At 40.5% G+C, this 18329-nt stretch overlaps 1 protein-coding gene across 4 annotated transcripts in view; it reads right to left on the reverse strand.

Moving 5' to 3' along the window:
• Positions 1-10048: 10048 nt before the first annotated feature.
• The window catches only part of FMN1 (formin 1), a 368268-nt gene continuing 359987 nt past the window's right edge, over positions 10049-18329 (reverse strand). For all 4 annotated transcript variants that reach the window (XM_084890795.1, XM_084890796.1, XM_084890798.1 and 1 more), the window contains 2 exons: positions 15792-15876; positions 10049-11951 (listed from right to left, as the gene is read on the reverse strand). In XM_084890795.1, coding sequence (XP_084746921.1) covers positions 11907-11951; positions 15792-15876 — 130 coding nt within the window. In that variant the 3' untranslated portion in view covers positions 10049-11906. The remainder of the gene's footprint in view (positions 11952-15791; positions 15877-18329) is intronic.

Below are 18329 nucleotides of genomic sequence, written 5' to 3' on the forward strand. Positions count from 1 at the left end.
GTATGAGTTCTGCACCTTAGTCAAAAATGCATAAATGTTTCACCTTGGATCACTCACGCAGCCTGGTGGAGAGGCACTGAGGCCCCCAGCCTAGAGCCAGCACCAGCATGGCAGCCAAGTGAGTGAGATACATCCCTATCCTATTCAAGCATTTCAGCTTTCAGATGATTACACACCCAATGGACATATTACTAAACCATTTTTTAGATACCAAGTGAGAACTGTCTTGGTGAGCTCTTCTCATACTAATAAAAACCACGGAAAAGAAGTGATTGTTGTTGATTTAATCCACTTAGTTTTGGGGGTATTTTGCTTTGCAGCAAATGATAAGTAACATAGTTACCATCACTTACCATTCACCCTCACACAATGATGGGCATGAAGCAAATGCTACTTTGGGGAGACTGACTCAGCGCCATCCAAAGCAATGCAGGCATCCATGCAGGCCAGGCCAGCGCAGGCTGGCCAACTTTCAATGAATACAGCACGGCCAGGGGAACAGTGGCAAAGTCCAAAGTAGAATATTTAGTCTCAGACATTTTAGGCCTATTAGTTGGATCACCAGCAAACACAGGTAGGTCATTTAAAGAATAGGCAAAAAATGTATACTTATAAAATTCAACAAGTATCACTGTGCTCAGCCAAGGAGAGTAAGCCGTGGTGGAACCAGAGAGGACTTTTCCTAAGGTTGGGTTGATATATTTCCTAGGTCCTTATGATACACAGGCCTCCACTCTCTCCTAGGAGCTCTAATTCAGAACACAACTTCAATAATGGTTTCTACAAACTCTTAGGATCATTGGGTCCCCTATTTTCCATCAACAGTTCTGGAACATGTCTCCATAAGGGAACATGGAAGAAGACGACAATTTATTATTTATTTATTTATTTATTTATTTATTTATTTATTTATTTATTATTTCGTTTGAACTGCAGACTTTTCCAAAGGAATATGGTTAAGTACACGCGTGTCCCGTGCATGTGGGGGACAACTGCACCGGATTCCATCGGATCTGCCCGCTCTGAGCCGGCACCTGGGTGGCCCTGGGTGAGGCTGGGAGGTTGGGGGGAAGCGTGCCTGTGAGTCTCTGTCCAGCTCTGAAGACAAAGGCGGGTCCACGCCTTCTTCCCACGAGAAAACATGAGCAGATCCCTCGGGCTGAGAGATCCCGCCTTTTCCTGCTTCCCCTTCCCTCCCTCTATGGGAACAAGGAACCGGGAATGGCCAGTAGTGGCCCCGAGAGCCCAGATACAGAAGAGAGGGATGGCACCCAGGCACTGGTGGGTGGTGCTTTCTGGAGGAGGACTGGAAGGGCCAGTCCAGACACAGGGAACAGTATGCGCGGAGCCTCCGTGTTCAGGGAAGTGTTTGCAGAGAGGCCCCACTGGAGAGAGGCCTGCGTGTTCAGCGAGATTCCGGATTCCGATTCCAGGACAACGAGGTGTCCCCGAAGGATTTTCCCAGGGGGTAACCCGACTGATCTGAGTCACGTTTGCTTTCATTGGATTGCGAGGGAAGCAGGGCTATCGGCGTTCTTCCTGTCTTTCTCACCGATGGGGAATAACCTTAACCGTTGTAAGGTATCGCCCCTTGGTATTTTTTATAAGGTTCCTTGTTTTTCCCTTTTATGATTTTTAAACTACAAAAGGTTGACATTTTTATAATCACACTTTCATGTGCAGGTCTTTCATTATTGTCATCTTCAAGAAGGGAAGACAACAATTTAATATGGTAAATGAGCTGAGCCTCTGGGAGGGGCTTTTGGCCTTGAGGGGTCAAAGGATTGGGATTCTAGTTTTGATATGTTCACTAAGTGTGAAGTCTCTTGAACCTCAGTAGTGTTTATTCTGTGAAACAGCTTTTATACAATGTCTAAAAAATGTCTATGACTATAATTTAGAAGATTTTCTAGTGGTAAAATGTCTCCCTAGATAATAATTCTGTCTATTTATTAAATGTCAATAGCCTCTGGGGCATATCTCAGAAAACTTCTAGAACTCAGGAGTGCATGGCATTCAGGAACACTGGATTCATCAATTAAAAAAACAACCACACAGAAGTGGATTCTGCTGGAATTATTTTAGTTTTTTTGTTTACAAATACCTACAAGTGTCATATCATTTCTTGAAAAGAATTTGTACCTTGTGTTGAGCGATGGACTACAATACCACTTTATTTCTGTTCTTTCCCTAGTATATTATTTACTAATCCACAACTTGAAGTCACCAATCCCTGTGGTTCTCCTCCCACTCATCCCGTCTTGGGTAATACATGTTTAGGTAGTGCTGTTTTTGGGTCAGCTTAGCTGAGACAATGCCTGGCTGGGTTTGTGTGTTTGGTGGTAGCCTTTTATGCCCAGGCAGGTTGCCATGCTGGCGGGATGGACAGGGCAGAGAGAAGGAAATATGAATGACAGGTTTACTGAGACCCAGCTCTTGCAGCTCAGTGGTAATGCAGAGATTGGGCAGCAATGAAAGTTAGAAGTGACTGGTTTCTCTAATGTAGAGTACTGTTGGAATATTTTTCCAAAATACCTCCTGGAAATAAATCTGCACTGCACACCAGATAGACATGAAACCAAGATTTATTAAAATACCCTTAGCATATTTACCATCGGAAGCCATGAATGCAGTTCTCTACAAATTGCAAAAAAATAGAGTTCTATCTCTTAAAACAAATTAACAGAGGTATCAATAGATTAGAATAAATATAACCTATCATAGAGATAGAATCCTTTGAGTAGACAATCTACATTTTTCTAACCAATATATACTATGTACAAAAATACACTTGATGTGGTAACCAAGTAGTGTCAAGGAGGAAAATATACATATATACGCACACACATATTTTCATTATGTACAATCAATATTGGTTCCATCACCTTTTCTTTTTAAAAATAAATACTTCATTTGGTTGCAAGTGACATTTACAAATTCAACTAATGAGCATCTCCAGCTCTGACAAAATTAAATAGGCAAACAAATGAGAAATATATATTTTTAAAAAATTTAAAGGAAAAAATACCTGAATCCAATTAGCTTATTACAGTAAAAATATCCAAGACCATGTCATATAAGGTTTCATGTCTTTAAAGTGCCACCTCACTTCTCAAAATGCCTTCATTATTGCTTAAAATCCTTTAAGATGACTTCTACAGATTGGTCTAATGCAAGTCAAACATTTGACTATCTGAGACATGCTTATACTTTCTCTTTATGCCCTTTCAAGAGTGTCACAGTTACTGTTGATCTGAAATCCACCACAAATTGTCAACGTCTGATACAGATGTATGAAGATGTTTGAATCGTGAGTAGTAAGAATGGAGTGGCAATAAAAAGCCCATGATTCAAAATGTTTGTACAAAACTGAAGTCAATTTGTCCAATAGCACTGAAAAGTTATTTGAGCTTCAAAAATTCAGTCACAGGCAGCATGGCTGGACTGATTTGTAATTTATCAAAAGAATGGTCCCAGTTAGACAGTTTTAAAGTAAAATCTATGAGAAGTTGAGGAGAACAACCCTCCCCCTAACTTTCTTAAAATAAAATAGAATAAAATGAAAAAGAAATGTATTTTCCATCCTTTTTATGGATTTTTCCCTCTTTGCCTAAGTGATGAGGTGATGCTGACATTAACAAGAGGCAGTAATAGTAGTGTGTCTCACTTGGTGACAGAGGAGCGCCCTGTCCAAAGGCCTGGGAGGCAGAGCACTGGGTGTGAGAGGAGGGAGTGAGGGCTCAGAGAGACACTGGGCTGTCTGTGAGGCAAAGGGTTAAAAGAGCTGGGTCCCGGAGAAACTGTAAAGTGAGAAAAAAATTAGCTGTGGGCGTGAAGGAAGGGGAGGCCACAGCATGTATTGAAAGGAGAAAACAGAAATGAAGCTAGATGCCAAAATGACTTTTGGACAGGCTCAGAGAAAAGAGAAAGATCCCTGGACCACCAACCCCTTGGCAATGACTCTGAAATTGAATGACATTATTTCAGCAGGAAATGCCAGTTTCCTTGGGGTACTGACCAGTATGAGACACTGGGGACTCCCATTTGCCTAATACAAATTCCCTAAGTGGCCATTGGTACAACCATCGTGAAAATGACCAGCTCCCTGACAATGCAGTGATCAGCCAAACAGTGCACCCTGGCCTTGTTCAAAGTTTCCTTCTTCCCTGTCACCTCTTCTCCATCAGCCCATGGCCTGCTATCTCACAAGGTAGAATGAACACACATGACTACATGGATCCAATGCATTTGAAGAAAGCAGTGTCCATTTTAAGAAAGGGTGTTGCTAAGAAAATCAAACATTTAAGCACTTGAGATAATTTACATTTCTGTTAGGCCTGATTCCTATTAGGATGCTGACTGACTTCACTTAGGTTTGGGTGTGCAGGCCAGCGCTGATTTTCCAGGCCAAAGCACGATTCCCTAAATCAAACTCTAGGGGCACGCTGCTCCCCACAGTAGTCTAAATTAAAACTCAATGAGAGAAAAGATGATAATGAATAAAAGACATGTTTTGTCTAAGGAGTCTTAAAATTTTTCCAGTTTTCATTTTAAAAGTTTCTGCCTTTTTTAGAATTATCTCAGATTGTTTATTTAAAGAGAAATCCTTTTTAAAATGCTCATATTCTTTGAAGATTACATATTCGACTGACAGTAGAGTCATATTATTTGTGTTTTGAGAAACTGAAGAACTGCGGAATTATAAAAGTAATTACGTGGAATAGTCCTATTCCTCTGGTAGACTAAAAAATCCTGGGAATGTCACCCTGAGCAGACAGGAGAATTGTTGCTAGACTTCCCCCTCTCTCATGGATTTGTTTCCAAAGAAAATGGATGTTTTTGGAGGATTACACAGAGTGGAATCTCAGTGGGACTGAGACAACCTTCTTTATGTCTTGGTGGTCAGATGTAAAGAAATAAGACAATAGTTAGGGACCAATTGCCAAGGAGCAAGGAAAAAAAAGTTAGCTAGTTAGTTTACTTAAACTTATTTAAAATGCAAAGATTTTGAATATGTTTTTAGTCTATTATTGGAAAGAGTAGTACATTTTTATTTGTATGCTATACACCCATTTTTATATATCTCATAGAAAGAGACCTGGAATTCAAAGTTCATCCCAAGAGTTCTCAGAGAGTTCATTTCTGAACACATTCATGAGAGGGAGAGAGTAATTTCCCTGTACACTCGGAGCTCTATGGGAATAACTTTCATTTGGGAAGCAGACTTATTGGTAAATAAAATTACAGTTGTTCCGTGAGACAAGAATGGAAATAAGCCCTGAAAGAGAACAAGAAAGCAAAGTAGGTACAACTTTGCCAGAGATGTTGACAAGCCAGCATGAATGCACACCTAAAAACACTTGACTTCTTCATTGCTAAGCATAATGTGTTGGCAACTCACACTATATATGGAGAAGAGTTATTCACTATCTTCTTGGACATTTTTATAGTTTAAAAGACAAAGAGCCCTTTGGTGCCTTGGTGTCTGTACAGACAGAATTTAGGAAATGCTCAGCCTACAAAACAGCTTAGGTCTGGTAGCTGGCTGTTTACTCCGTGGAGAAGAATGCCAAATTCTTTGGAGGTGAATTTCTACAATTTTGCTAAGTCGAATGCTACAGAATTTCACATAAAACATTTTTTTTTACAAGCCCATAAGAAGTAAGTATCTCGATCAGCTTTTAGAAAAAGAGGCAGACTGGAGGTTCTTGGTATTAAGGAAAAATTAAAAAACAAACAAACAGAAAATTATATAAACAAAGATGGAACATAGAAGAATAAATGAATGGCTTTAGCTACTACTTCCATATAAAAATTGAGATTAAGTCAGTCGTCCCCAGATCATAGAGAAGAAATTCATGAACAAGGACTTCATAGATATACCGTATTTTCCGGCGTATAAGACGACTTTTGAAAGGAAAAAAAGTCAACCGAAAAATCTGGGGGGTCATCTTATATGCCGAGTATATCCCGAAAAAGTCTCGATATACCGCTAAACGAATTTTCCAACTCGATCCCGAAAATCGTCTGGATATGCCATCATTGTTAATATTCTCTTTTGGATTTCTTGTTTCTCGGTCAAGTTCATGGCATTGCCATTTGTGAAGAGACCTTCCATTTATCGTATCAATATACGGTATATTATGGTATGTTCAAAAAATGTCATTCATTAAAAATTTAATTAAAAAAAGAACTGATGTTGCCTCGGAAGTTGGGGGTAGTCTTATACAGCGAATATAGGCCTAAACATATGTTTTAACTATAAAATTAGGGGGTCGTCTTATATGCTGGAAAATACGGTAATATGCAATAAAGTCTGGGGTTCATTTGAGCTGCTGATTGAAGTGAATCATCATACCAGAGAAAGGAAGGATGAGAGGGAAAGGGTCCTCTATGTTACAATCAGCAGGCTGCCTGGGAGAGGGGCTGGAGATAGAGGGGAAATGAGTCCAATACGCTCTATCTGAGGACAGCTAACCTACTGAATGAGGCTTGATTTGCTTCCCTAATCTCTGCACTGGTAGAAATCTCCCAGGGACTTAAGAGACAGAGTGAGCTAGCTGCCATTTTAATATCATTATGCTTTCAAGTAAGTTGTCAACCATACAATATGCTTCAAGTTGGACACATTAAAACTCTCTTAAATTCACTACTGCCCAGCAAAGCATTGATCTGGAGGAGGGTTTGTTAGAATGCCCATTCCTTGGGAAGGAGATGAAGAATTGTGAAACTAACATTCAATGCTTCTAACAAGGTGTCAACAACTGGTGGGTATAAGAAATGACACAAAATGGGCCGCTCAGTCCCATACAGCTGTTATGGAGCCTACTCTTGCCTGGGTTTAATTGCTAAGGTAGTTGTACATACTGATATGTGAGCCTAAGGGAGCCAGATATGCCTAGGCCTGTTTCTGAAGGTGCTTTTCTTTAAGTGACTTCTGCCCCAATTACAGAGAAGGTTCCAAGCAGCTGGATTGTTACTCTGTACAGCTGGAAAATGGACATATGTCCAAGTTATTTGCACTTTGGAGGGGCTAAAAGTGATTCCTACTTTTCAATTCCTACTAAATATTATTAGGTTGGCCACACAAACTTGTTTCTCTTATGCTGCAGATTTTTTTTTATGATGACAAAGTAGCTGACATGAATGAAAGGTCATGACTTTATTGAATCCACTCTCTTCAGTGGTATTGTTCCTGCAGGTACAATATGTAATATGTGAAATGTGATAGTCATGGCCTTCTGGATGTTCCATGCATTTATAAACTGCTCTTAAGAAAATCCAGAGTAAGGAAACTTAAATGGTCTAGCATTTCGACTACACCATGCCACTTCTCCTTCTACGTGGCTTTTCCAAAAATTAAATGAATTTCACAGTATGTTCATTTTTATATTATTCAGAAACCAATAAATTAATTTGTAGATTGCCAAATCTGCTGATGCTTTTTATTTTCCCTTCTATTTCTTGGCATTTTGTTTATTTCATTTGTGATTTTTTTTTTCCTGATTAGAACAGGCAGGATCAAATAAAAATAAAACTCAAATCCAGCAGTTCTTCCTAGTGATTCCTAAAGACAACTTAACCTGTTAACCGGAGAGTTCCCTTTTTAATTACGCAACGTACAGCGGGCGCATACTCTTTCACTAGGACGTGTCAGTACGTCACGCCCAGTGGACGTAATTTTGTATTATTATTTTTTTATTTATACTTAATTAAAATAAATGAAATATATACTTTTTCATTTATTTATATATAAAGCACAAAGGAAAATACGAAATTACAAACAAATAGAAAAGAATACCAACAAAAAATTGGAAACATCGAATTAAAAAATTATAAATTTTACAAACAATTATAAAGATTACAAAAAATATATACTGTCCCTTTCAGGGCGCAACATATATTTCAAGGATGTATTCATACATCCTACCCGTTCCCAATATTGTTTACGTTTGACGTATTTATAGGTCCCGCTCGATTAACAGGTTAAACTACTTTATAACGTTGTATATTTGATATTTTTGGGAAAAAGCTTTTTTTCCCTTTTTTTTCCCTTTCTCTCTTCTTGACACAAAAAGCCCTAAATTGATTTTATCTTTGTTTGGGGGAAGGGAGAGTGTCAAAATAGATCAACTTATTAGATCAAGGAGTAAAGAGGTTCCCTTGCCAAAGTTAAAGCCTGGTTATTGGGAAAGAGACTGTGGTTTTGCCAATTCCCTCTCACACACTGACTAGCTGCTGACTGCTGGGATGCTGTAGGCAGTGATCTGCATGAATGACAGCAGGCAAGGAAGGAGAAATAGAAATGAAAAAACATAACACTCAAGAAAGCAAGAATAATTGAAATGAAAACTCCCCCATTGCAAGGAGTGCAATCTATGGAGAGACATGCACAAATGCACTTACATCCCTTCTGCTATATCCAGGCCCATGGAAGAACCATACTGATGACTATCTGTGGGGAGATTTCCAATGCCACCAAAAATCCCTTTCCTTTCTTCAGTTTCTCCAGTTGCTCCACCAGCAGCATACGAGTTTTTCCACTCAGAAAACACCTTTCCTCACGGTGCTTATGGACAAAGGGGTGCTAAAGAGAGGTTCAGCAGATATGCAGCTTCTACTGTCCCTACTTGGAGAACAGGAGGTCGGAGACCAGCATCCAATCTGACATTCAATTCCTCAACCACATTGCCAATTTGTTTAGGCTACAACATTTCCAGATGTAATAGCACCACCAGGTTTCCTTATCCTACTTCTCAGGTTTTGGAAATTCTTCCTCCATAATTGCTAGGTAGTTGCAGCAAGCATTTGAAGAGACATCACGGACATCAATTCAGATATTCAAAAGGCAACAGATGGGCAGCAGGTCCATCACCTGTGATGGTGGGGGAGTCACCATCATCAATTTCTGCTTCACCAGACTCTTCCCTTTTTTCTCCCCCGGTAAGCTGCCTCTTCTTGGGTTAAAAGCCATAGCGCACACCTCTTTCTAACCTGATTTTTGACAACTCACAGGCCTGAGGTTTTTTGTTTGTTTGTTTGTTTGTTTTTACCTAAGATAGTTACATCATGCTCTGGTTTAATATATGATATACTTGTGTGCTGGAGGGATGATGCCAATTCCTCATGCAAGAATGTGAACTGCTATCAACTGTGCCCTGATGTAATGAATCTTGGCTAGAAGAGAAGATGATGTTCTCAAGCTAAGATTTCCCAGAGTCTGACTTAACCGATGTGAGTGTCTGGTTAAGCAGAATAGCAGTACCGGCCACTCTCCCGCTTGTTTGGGGAGGGCTGTGCTTAGAATAGCCACTTAAGTCCTGCTTGCCTGAAATGCTCAAGCTCTAGTGGTACCCCAACTATTTCCTCTCCAGGAGAAGTTCAGAGACACCTGGTGTGTGTAAACACAATCTCAACTGCATTTTAGAGGCAACATTTTAAGGCCTGCAGGCTGTTTTAGATGGCCTACCTTGAACAACTCTTGTGAACCTTGACTGATGATCAACTTAAGTTAGAAATAAAGGTGATGTCAACAGTGTAGCATGTGTGTGGATTGAGGAGGGGGTATCCGGATACACACCACGGCATTCAAACTGGGTGAAAATGATGGCGATACTACCCTGGTGTCTTAATATACTAACATATTGTCTTTGACTAATCTTACAAAATCACTGTCTCCCCAACATCGGCAGGCAAACTTTGCTCTTTAGAAAGAGGTATTTTACTGCCAATTTCTAGTCTATCCTTGAGGATAAAACCCACCTCAAGCTGCATTTGTCTAACTTTCAAATTAAATGTTCCCACTCGTTATTCCTCCCCAATGATTCCCTGAGAGCATGTCCCTGCTGGGTTATGTGGCCAAAGTGACAGTCCTATAAGCTTATCTTCAGTAATTTTCTTAGGAGACCACGCTTCAAGACTTAAAGTGGATGATGGCGACTCCAATGAAGGCCACTGGCAGCTGTCTCCCATCGGGTCTCTAAGGACACACATGGATCCAAACATATGTGGGGCTTACTGAACTCAAAGTTGATTCTCAAGGTATAGGCAAAACAGGCACTTTTTTTTTTTTTTTTTTTTTTTTTTTTTTTTTTTTTTACGATGATACCAAAAGGCATGTCACAGAGCCCAGGATGGCTGTAAGCAGAATTTGTTTTCAATTGATTTCCTTAGGTTTTCTTCACAGTTCAGTGAGAAAGAAGAAACAATATAAGAAAACAGTCTAGTCTAAAAAGCTTCTTGCTCACAAGTAACTTCTTTTAGTTATGTAAGTTTCTTACCAGCTTTCCTATTTTGCTTGTCTCATCCTTTTTTTTGAACTGGAAAACACAACCACCCAACTATGCTACCATATTCCTTTCTTTTGAAAAGGTGGTTAGCACCTGCATGAATATGGCTTCAGAAACTTGATTGGATCCTGACTGGGCATTCTTGATTCCCAAGACGGGCATTATAGTAGGATCTGGTGCCACTTCAATAAGCTGGATCTATTATGGGTCCCTGAGGGGGTTGATACCTGGCAGGCATGTCCCGGGTAAACATTCAGCCACCTGGAAGTTGAGAGGTTCTGGGAAGATCATGGGACAATCCACACCACAGCTTGATTGGGAAGGGTTTTAAGGTTGATGCTCTACCATTTGGAGGAGAAAGCTTTCACCTCTCTCCCTTCAAGGCCCAAACCTGATAGTCTTTGATCCTATTATCAATTCATCCTCAGTCCCCACTTTTCTCTACTCACAAGGTAGATTCCTCTCTCTTGTGACTCAAGGGGCAGTGGTCATGTCGGCTCCCAGGGTCCAAAAAAGCTGCACATACATGACGTTCCATTAGTGTGAACACCTTCTTTGCATTTGCGTGTAAAGAACTTTTCTGAAGTTAATTTTTCAGACACCAAAGACCTCTGTCACATGCCAGTCCATCAAGGGTCAAGGTCAGAACAAAGGTCCAAGTAACATTTGCAGTCCTGTCTGGAAACTGCCTCCTGGGGTTGGTGGGAAAGATCTGACTGCACACAGTCCGAGAACAAGATGTAGAGTTCAGGTGCACATCAACAAGACATTGCCCATTCACGAATGTTCTGAAATGTGAAATGTGCTCTGTTACTGGGTCACTTGTCCAAGCAACTGCTTTGACCCCAAGTGTCTCCCTGCTCAGGTATCACTGTTTCTTCCAGAATTTGGGATTGAGACTTCCTGCTGGTCCAGGATACCACAATTAATTGCTTAATGGCTGATGTCAACTCCCTGTATCATAATGTGTTCTCCAGGTTTATGAAGTTTATGGTTATTTAACCCCTTCTCCACCATGTATAATCCCATTTCCGCTCCTTACCATAACATGAACAACAATAAGATAACCATTTCTCTCCTCTTAGAAATACATAGTCTTGGACCTCTTTAAAAATAGTTTGGGCAAATGTCAACATTTTTGGTGAGAAAGAGACTTTAGGATCTTGATGCAATAGGATCAAAATGAAGGTCAATAGTTAAACCAGCAGTGTGTAAAGGCTTGAACTCTCTCAAGGCAACTGTCGTCTTATCCCTCTCTTCTTTGGTCACAAATTTACATATATCAAGAGTGGGTCAGAAAGCCTAAAATCTTTGCTTTTAAAAAATTTTGGAAAATCTTGGGGATTTCTTCTAATCTTATAACAAAGTTGACTTTGGACCTTTGCAGAAACAATCATCAAATACTCCTGCAATGTTCCCTTACACAGCTTGTCATTGGTTCTGTGGCTTAACCAGGGACTTGTTTGGGAAGGCACGAGTTCTCACTGCAGATGACCTCATAAAGCCATAAGCAAAAGCAATATTTAGTAACATGTCTTTCAATAACTTCCTGCAGCGCTGGTGTTGCAAAGGATAAGCAAGGTACTCAGTCTTGCTGTCACCTTCGGTGTCTCTTTTTTAGTTGGTGGTCACACTGGCTTCCTTTTGACGTAGTCTTTCTTTCTGTTGTTTAAGAAAAAAACAACAAGTTTATTATCATTCCTTTTCTAATTTTTCAACTTCCCCAAATTTTGATAAGTTTCTAAAATTTTGGTCTAGAATTCTAGAGTTGTACTACATTCCCTGGAGTGTTTCAGTTACCAGCCCCTGCCAACCTATCACCCTTACTCTCCAACAAACCAACATAATAATAACCAGCTAGTAAACCAAGTATATCCATCTGAAACACTGACCATTAGTATTCCAGGTTGTTGTTCTGTGACAAAAGTCCTAGTTTTGTAGTGTTACTCAATGGGTCCTTCCATCCCTAACCATGGCCCACTAATGGAATTATGGAATGCTCAAGAAATAGTTTCTAGGGGATCTAAATACGAAAAGTCAAACTGGAAGATGATCAGATGAGGTCTACACAGAATGGCAGGAGCTCTGGTTCACCGTAGATGTTCTGCTCTGTTTTCCCCGAGCTTCCCTCCCAGGGACAAATTTCTCATGGGAAAGAAGTCTGCTGGCAGGATGTAAACACAAACAAGAACACAAAACAGAAACACAGGCCCTCACTGTGTCTAGGGCTTTAGAGAAGTAAATATAATAAGAACAGTGATGGGTGTGTCTGCTTTTAGGGGTGGGAGAATAGAAGGCTAAAGGAGAAACAGGAGAAGTACATTCCTTCGGGAAGAGCAGAGGCAGAGAGAAGCCCTTTGAGAATGGATCCTCAGCTGCTTGTGATCAGGGGATATGATGTTACAATGAATTATTATATTGGTCTAGATGTAAATACATGTTGATGACTTTAGTTTAGATCCCATCCCTGTCTTATAAAATTAAACCAGGAATCAGTTTTCAAGCTCTTCTGTAATTTCTACCAAAATAAACAACAAAACAAACAACCCTAACAAGTTGAGGATCACAATTTGGAGCTTGCTCATAGTGGAGGTCACCTACAAAAGAATAGCACTGAGTCTCTTTTGTCTAAAGCAGATATTTTCAGCCCTTTTCGTCTCATGGCATACATAAATTAATTACTAAAATTCTTCAGCACACCAAAAAATATATTATCTTTTTTGCCAACCTGATGACAACAACAACAACAACAAAAAAAGGGTATAATTTTGATTCATTCACACTGGATGGCTATTGTTGTGTTGGCTGTTGTCATTTTTTAAAATCTTGCAATCTAAAGGAAACAAGGTCAGCACCTCTGAGTAAACAGTCAGGTATTGTATGTTTTAAAAATTCTTGTGGTACACTGGTTGGAAATTACTGGTCTGTTGAGCTATGTCCATTCTCTTTGCCACTGGATATGGGCTTGGCTATAAAAGTTAGGACAGAAATCCAAATAAGAGTCCTGGGGGAAGCGGAAGAGGCCAATGAAGACAGAATGTAAAAATCAGGGTTGAGCCCACTGTCACTGAAACCCTACAAGTGAGTGTAATGAACAGAGTGTCAATGGGCATGGAGGATATGTTGGCTCAGATAGGGGCTCTGTGCACTAACCACTGCCTTTGCTAGCTAAGCTGTGTGGCCCTGGCGTCTCTATTCCTCACTCATGAACTTAACTCAACATTTCATTTAGCTGCTGATGGGGTTATGAGAGACACCACAGTCAATCAACAGAAATAATCTCACTTTATAACTTATCTTCCACTTGGATTGTCACAGCAGTTGAAGCAGCTGGCAAAAAGTACTGTGACACAAAAGGATTATACCAAGTAGCTGTAGGAGGTCAGGACACAGGGAAGGGAGGGTCTGAAAATCAAAGTGAGGAGAGTGATACTCCTACTTTCCACTCACTGCTGTTCCCCATTGCAGTGCCAACCTATGTTGCCAAATTTCATAACAAGGAAAAGAACTAACACTTACTGAGCTCGTATTATGTGCTAAGCACTTTACATATCTCCTCCTACCTTACTCAAAATAACCCTAAAGCAAAGATAATATTATTTCCCTCTTTTCACAAAAGAGGAAGAAAAAAAAAAAAAAAAGAACTTCACTTAGGTTTTACAACTAGTGAGTGGCTGAGATAGGATTTGAACCCTGACACCTTGGGTTCATAACCATTTAGCTATTCCAACTATTGTCTGTGACAAACAGGTGGAGATTCATTGTGATCCACCCTGGAAACATGACCTTGGGGGACAACTTGCCCCCACAGGTAGGAAGACAGACCAGACTGCTGGTTTCTAGGACAGGGAGGGACTTCTAGGGCTCAGGTCCTGGCTTTTGTTATCCATCTGTGAAGTGGTACAGGTAGGCTGTATATTTTCTGCATCTCAGTTTTTCTATTGATCAAAAGAGGATAAGCCTGCCCCTTTCTTTACTGGGGAAAGAAAGTGATGAGAGTGAAATGCTTAAACATATTAGGAGAAAGGTGCTTTGAGATGAGAGGGATCATGGCATGTGGGGGAAGGGCAGTGGAAGGGTATAAAATGACAAGTGACTCATTTTGGTTTATTAGAAAATGACCTTTGTTGAGTTTGGTGGCAAATGCATGAAGTTGTTTTGTTCCTCACTCCCTCCTCTCATATATGTATATATATATATGAGGCCCAGTGCACGAAATTCATGTACTGGGTGGGAGGGGGTGTCCCTCAGCCCACCCTGCACCCTCTCCAATCTGGGACCCCTTGAGGGATGTCAAACTGCCTGTTTAGACCCAATCCCGGTGGGCAGTCGGACATCCCTCTCACAATCCAGGACTGCTGGTTCCCAACTGCTCACCTGCCTGCCTTCCTGATTGCCCCTAACTGCTTCTGCCTGTCAACCTGATCACCCCCTAACCACTCCCATGCCAGCCTGATTAATTTCTAACTGCTCCCCTGCCAGCTTGTTTGCCCCCAACTTCCCTCCTCTGCCAGCCTGGTCACCTCTAACTGCCCTCCCCTGCAGGGTTGATCGCTACCAACTGCCCTCCCTTGCATACCCGGTCCTCTCAACTGCTCTCCCTTGCAGACCTGGTCCCTCCCAACTGCCCTCCCCTGCTAGCCATCTTGTGGTGGCCCTCTTGGGGCAAGATCTTTAACCACATGGGGGCAGCCATCTTCTGTGTTGGAGTGATGGTCAATCTGCATATTACTCATATTATTTTATTAGAGGCCTAGTGCATGGCTGGGGGCCAGCTGAAGGGTATCCCTGATCAGGGTGGGGATTCCCTTGGGGTGGGGGGTGGCCTGGGTGAGGAGCCTGTGGCGGTTTGCAAGCCAACCATACCCCCCACGACCCAAGCCTAGAGCGGAGTCAAGCTGCCTGCTTGTTCTGTGACTGCCGCCATTTCTATTTGGATTTGTTTACCTTCTATAATTAAAACTTTGTAGCCTGGAGTGGAGTTCTAGGCTGACCAGGGCTGTAGAAGCTTGGCATCCTTTATTGCCTGGGAAACCCAAGCCTCTCTCCTGCTCTCTGTGGCTACAGCCATCTTGGTTGGGGTTAATTTGCATACTCTCTCTGATTGGCTGGTGGGTGTGACTGGTGGGAGTGGCTTGTGGGTATAGCGGATTGATGGTTAATTTGCATATTACTCTTTTATTAGGTAGGATGTACATGTATATGTATATATACATATATATGAGTGTGTTTATACATATATATACACACATATATATGAGTGTATATATATATACATATATATCTGTGTACACACACACATATATATGTGTGTATATATATGTGTATATATATGCATATGTATACATACATTTAATCTATACACTACTCTGGGGTGGGAACTGAGAACCTGGATACTAGCTGCCATTTCCCTGAGTTTTGTCCTTTAAATTCAGAAACACTCCTGGGCACACATCAGTTACAATGAAAAATCTTGAGTTTATGCTGAAAAATGTATCTCACCAGACTGGCGGTAGGATTGATTTTCTTTGTCTCCACTTTCTTCTCTGATGTCAACTTGCTGACTGATTCCTGAGCCATTTTCAATCTGAAATTAAAATTGAGTGGGGAGGGAAGAGGAGAAAAAAGAAGGAAGGAAATAAAGAAAAGAAGAAATAGGAAGAGGTCAGGTTAAACAGAAATCCAAATGATGTTGAGTTAATTAACAGTTTAGAAATATAAGGAATAATTTCAATGCTTTTCATTATTAAGTTCAAACTCTAATTAGGTATCAAGGTATATCTTCTCTATTATCAAAGGTGAACTACCTTGCCTGGCTAAGGGACTCACCTAGATGACTTTGGAAAGTCTGTGCTTTCGTATCCAATACAGTAGTTTAATCTACAGAAAACTAGATGCAGTTACTTTATTCTCCATGTGCACATCAAGACTATCTGACTTGTGATCCATCCACTCAGCAGACAATATGGACACAATTTTGAAAACTGAAGTTTTCAGGAAACATGAATATGAAAAATATGAAAATTCTCCAAATGACATCAAGAAAGTGAAAAACAACCCAAAGAATAGGAAAAAAATATTTGTAAATCATATATCTGACAGAGGACTTGTACTGAGAATACATGAAGAACACTTACAACTCAGAAGAACAAATTGCCCAGTTAAGAAATAGGCAAAGGATTTGAATAGATACTGCAAAGAAGACATACAAATGACGAATAAGCACATGAAAAAAAGACAACATTTTTAGTCATCAGGGAAATGCTAATAAAAAATACAAGATAGATACTTTTTTATATGCGTTAGGATGGCTAGAATGAAAAAGAAAGACAATAACAAATGTTGGAGGCAAGGACTTAGAGGAATTGGGGATAACAACAGCCTACTACATATAGTCATTGAAAGGATGGAAATAGTACAACTTCAGGCACAGTGCAATCACTCAGTACATGTTCCCTATTATTGTCTGTGCATGCAATATGCTACATTGTGTATGTTTATAAATAGAACCCACAAAACAGTATTGCTCATATGTGTGTGTAAACTAAGGTGACCAGATCATCCAGGTGTTGGCGGGACAGTCCTGATTTCTAACAATTTTTCCTGAGCCCCGCAGCATTTTTAAAAAGTCCCAATTTTTGGAAAGATTGGAAGCATTGGAAAGATTCTTTCCAAAAATCGCGACTTTTTTAAAATGCCACGGGACGTGGGAAAAATTGTTAGAAATCAGGACTGTCCCGCCAACACCTGGGCAATCTGGCCACCTTGGCGTAAACATACATATAAACATCTATCTATATGTATATACAGATTGGAAAGATACTCATTAGTTTCATGATGGAGATTATTACTAGAAAAATGGAAGAAGCTAATGGCTTTGGGAGGTGGTGTATAGAATAGTACAATTAGAATTTTATAATGCCTCATTATTTTTAAATTAAAGACTCTTAAATAATACTTGGTAAATGTGAAGAGGTAATTCCAGGTGATGGGAATATGGGTGCATATTCAAAAATCCACCAACTCACAGACTCTTTGAAAAATGAATATGCTGATGAAAAGCAAGGACCTACAACCAACATTACTCTATCCAGCAAAGGAGAGATAAAGAGCTTCCCAAAGAAGAAAAAGCTTAGGGAATTTATCACCACAAATCAGTATTCTAAGAAATGTTAAAGGGACTACTCCAATAATAAGAAGAAAGAATATGAATAAGAAAATATTGTAAAGAAAAATATTTTTACTTTATATCAGAAAACACTAGACAAATATCAGAAAACACTAGAGCTAGTACACAGGTTAAAAGGCGAAAGTAGAAAGATCATGTATAATTCCAACAGTAAATTAAGAGATACAAAAAGACACACAAAAGAAGCAAAAATAAAAAATATAAACAGAGAGGGCATGAGTAAAAATGGTAGTGATTTTAGAATGTATTTGAACTTAAGTGATCATCAAGTTAAAATAGACTGCTATACACATAGCTTCCTATATATGCAGCACATGGTAACCACAAACCAAAAATCTACAAGAAAGCCTATATAATAAAAGGCTAATATGCAAATGGATTGACCAATGGAACAATCAGATAACCGATCTCTATGATGTGAGCTGACCACCAGGGGGTGCGCGTGGAACATGGTGGGTGTCAGTCAAGGCGAGATGGTGGAACAGGTAAGTGAGGATGTCAGACCAAGGTAGGGTGCCAGTTGCTGTCATTGGGGTGAGCCTCTGGTGGATACTGAAATTTTTTTACTCTGGTGTGCTGTGGTTCTGCCCTGGGTTTGCACCTGCTGCCAGCGCTGGCTCCGCTGCTGGCGCCTGGCACTGGCCTCAATCTCTTGGCGTTGTCAGTGAGTGCAAGCAGTGGCTGCTGGCCCTGATTTCCCCTGAGGGCTTCTCCACCTCCCACTGCTCCTGAGGGGTGATTGGGCAGCAGTCACTGCTTGCACCAGCTGATGGCACCGGTCCCTCTTACACCTGCTGCTGGTGCTGGCCCCAATTGTTCCGTGTCATCAGCAGGTGTGGGTGGGGTTGGCA

Source organism: Pipistrellus hanaki (assembly GCF_964339955.1).
Source record: "Pipistrellus hanaki genome assembly, chromosome: 1".
NCBI lineage: Eukaryota > Metazoa > Chordata > Mammalia > Chiroptera > Vespertilionidae > Pipistrellus > Pipistrellus hanaki.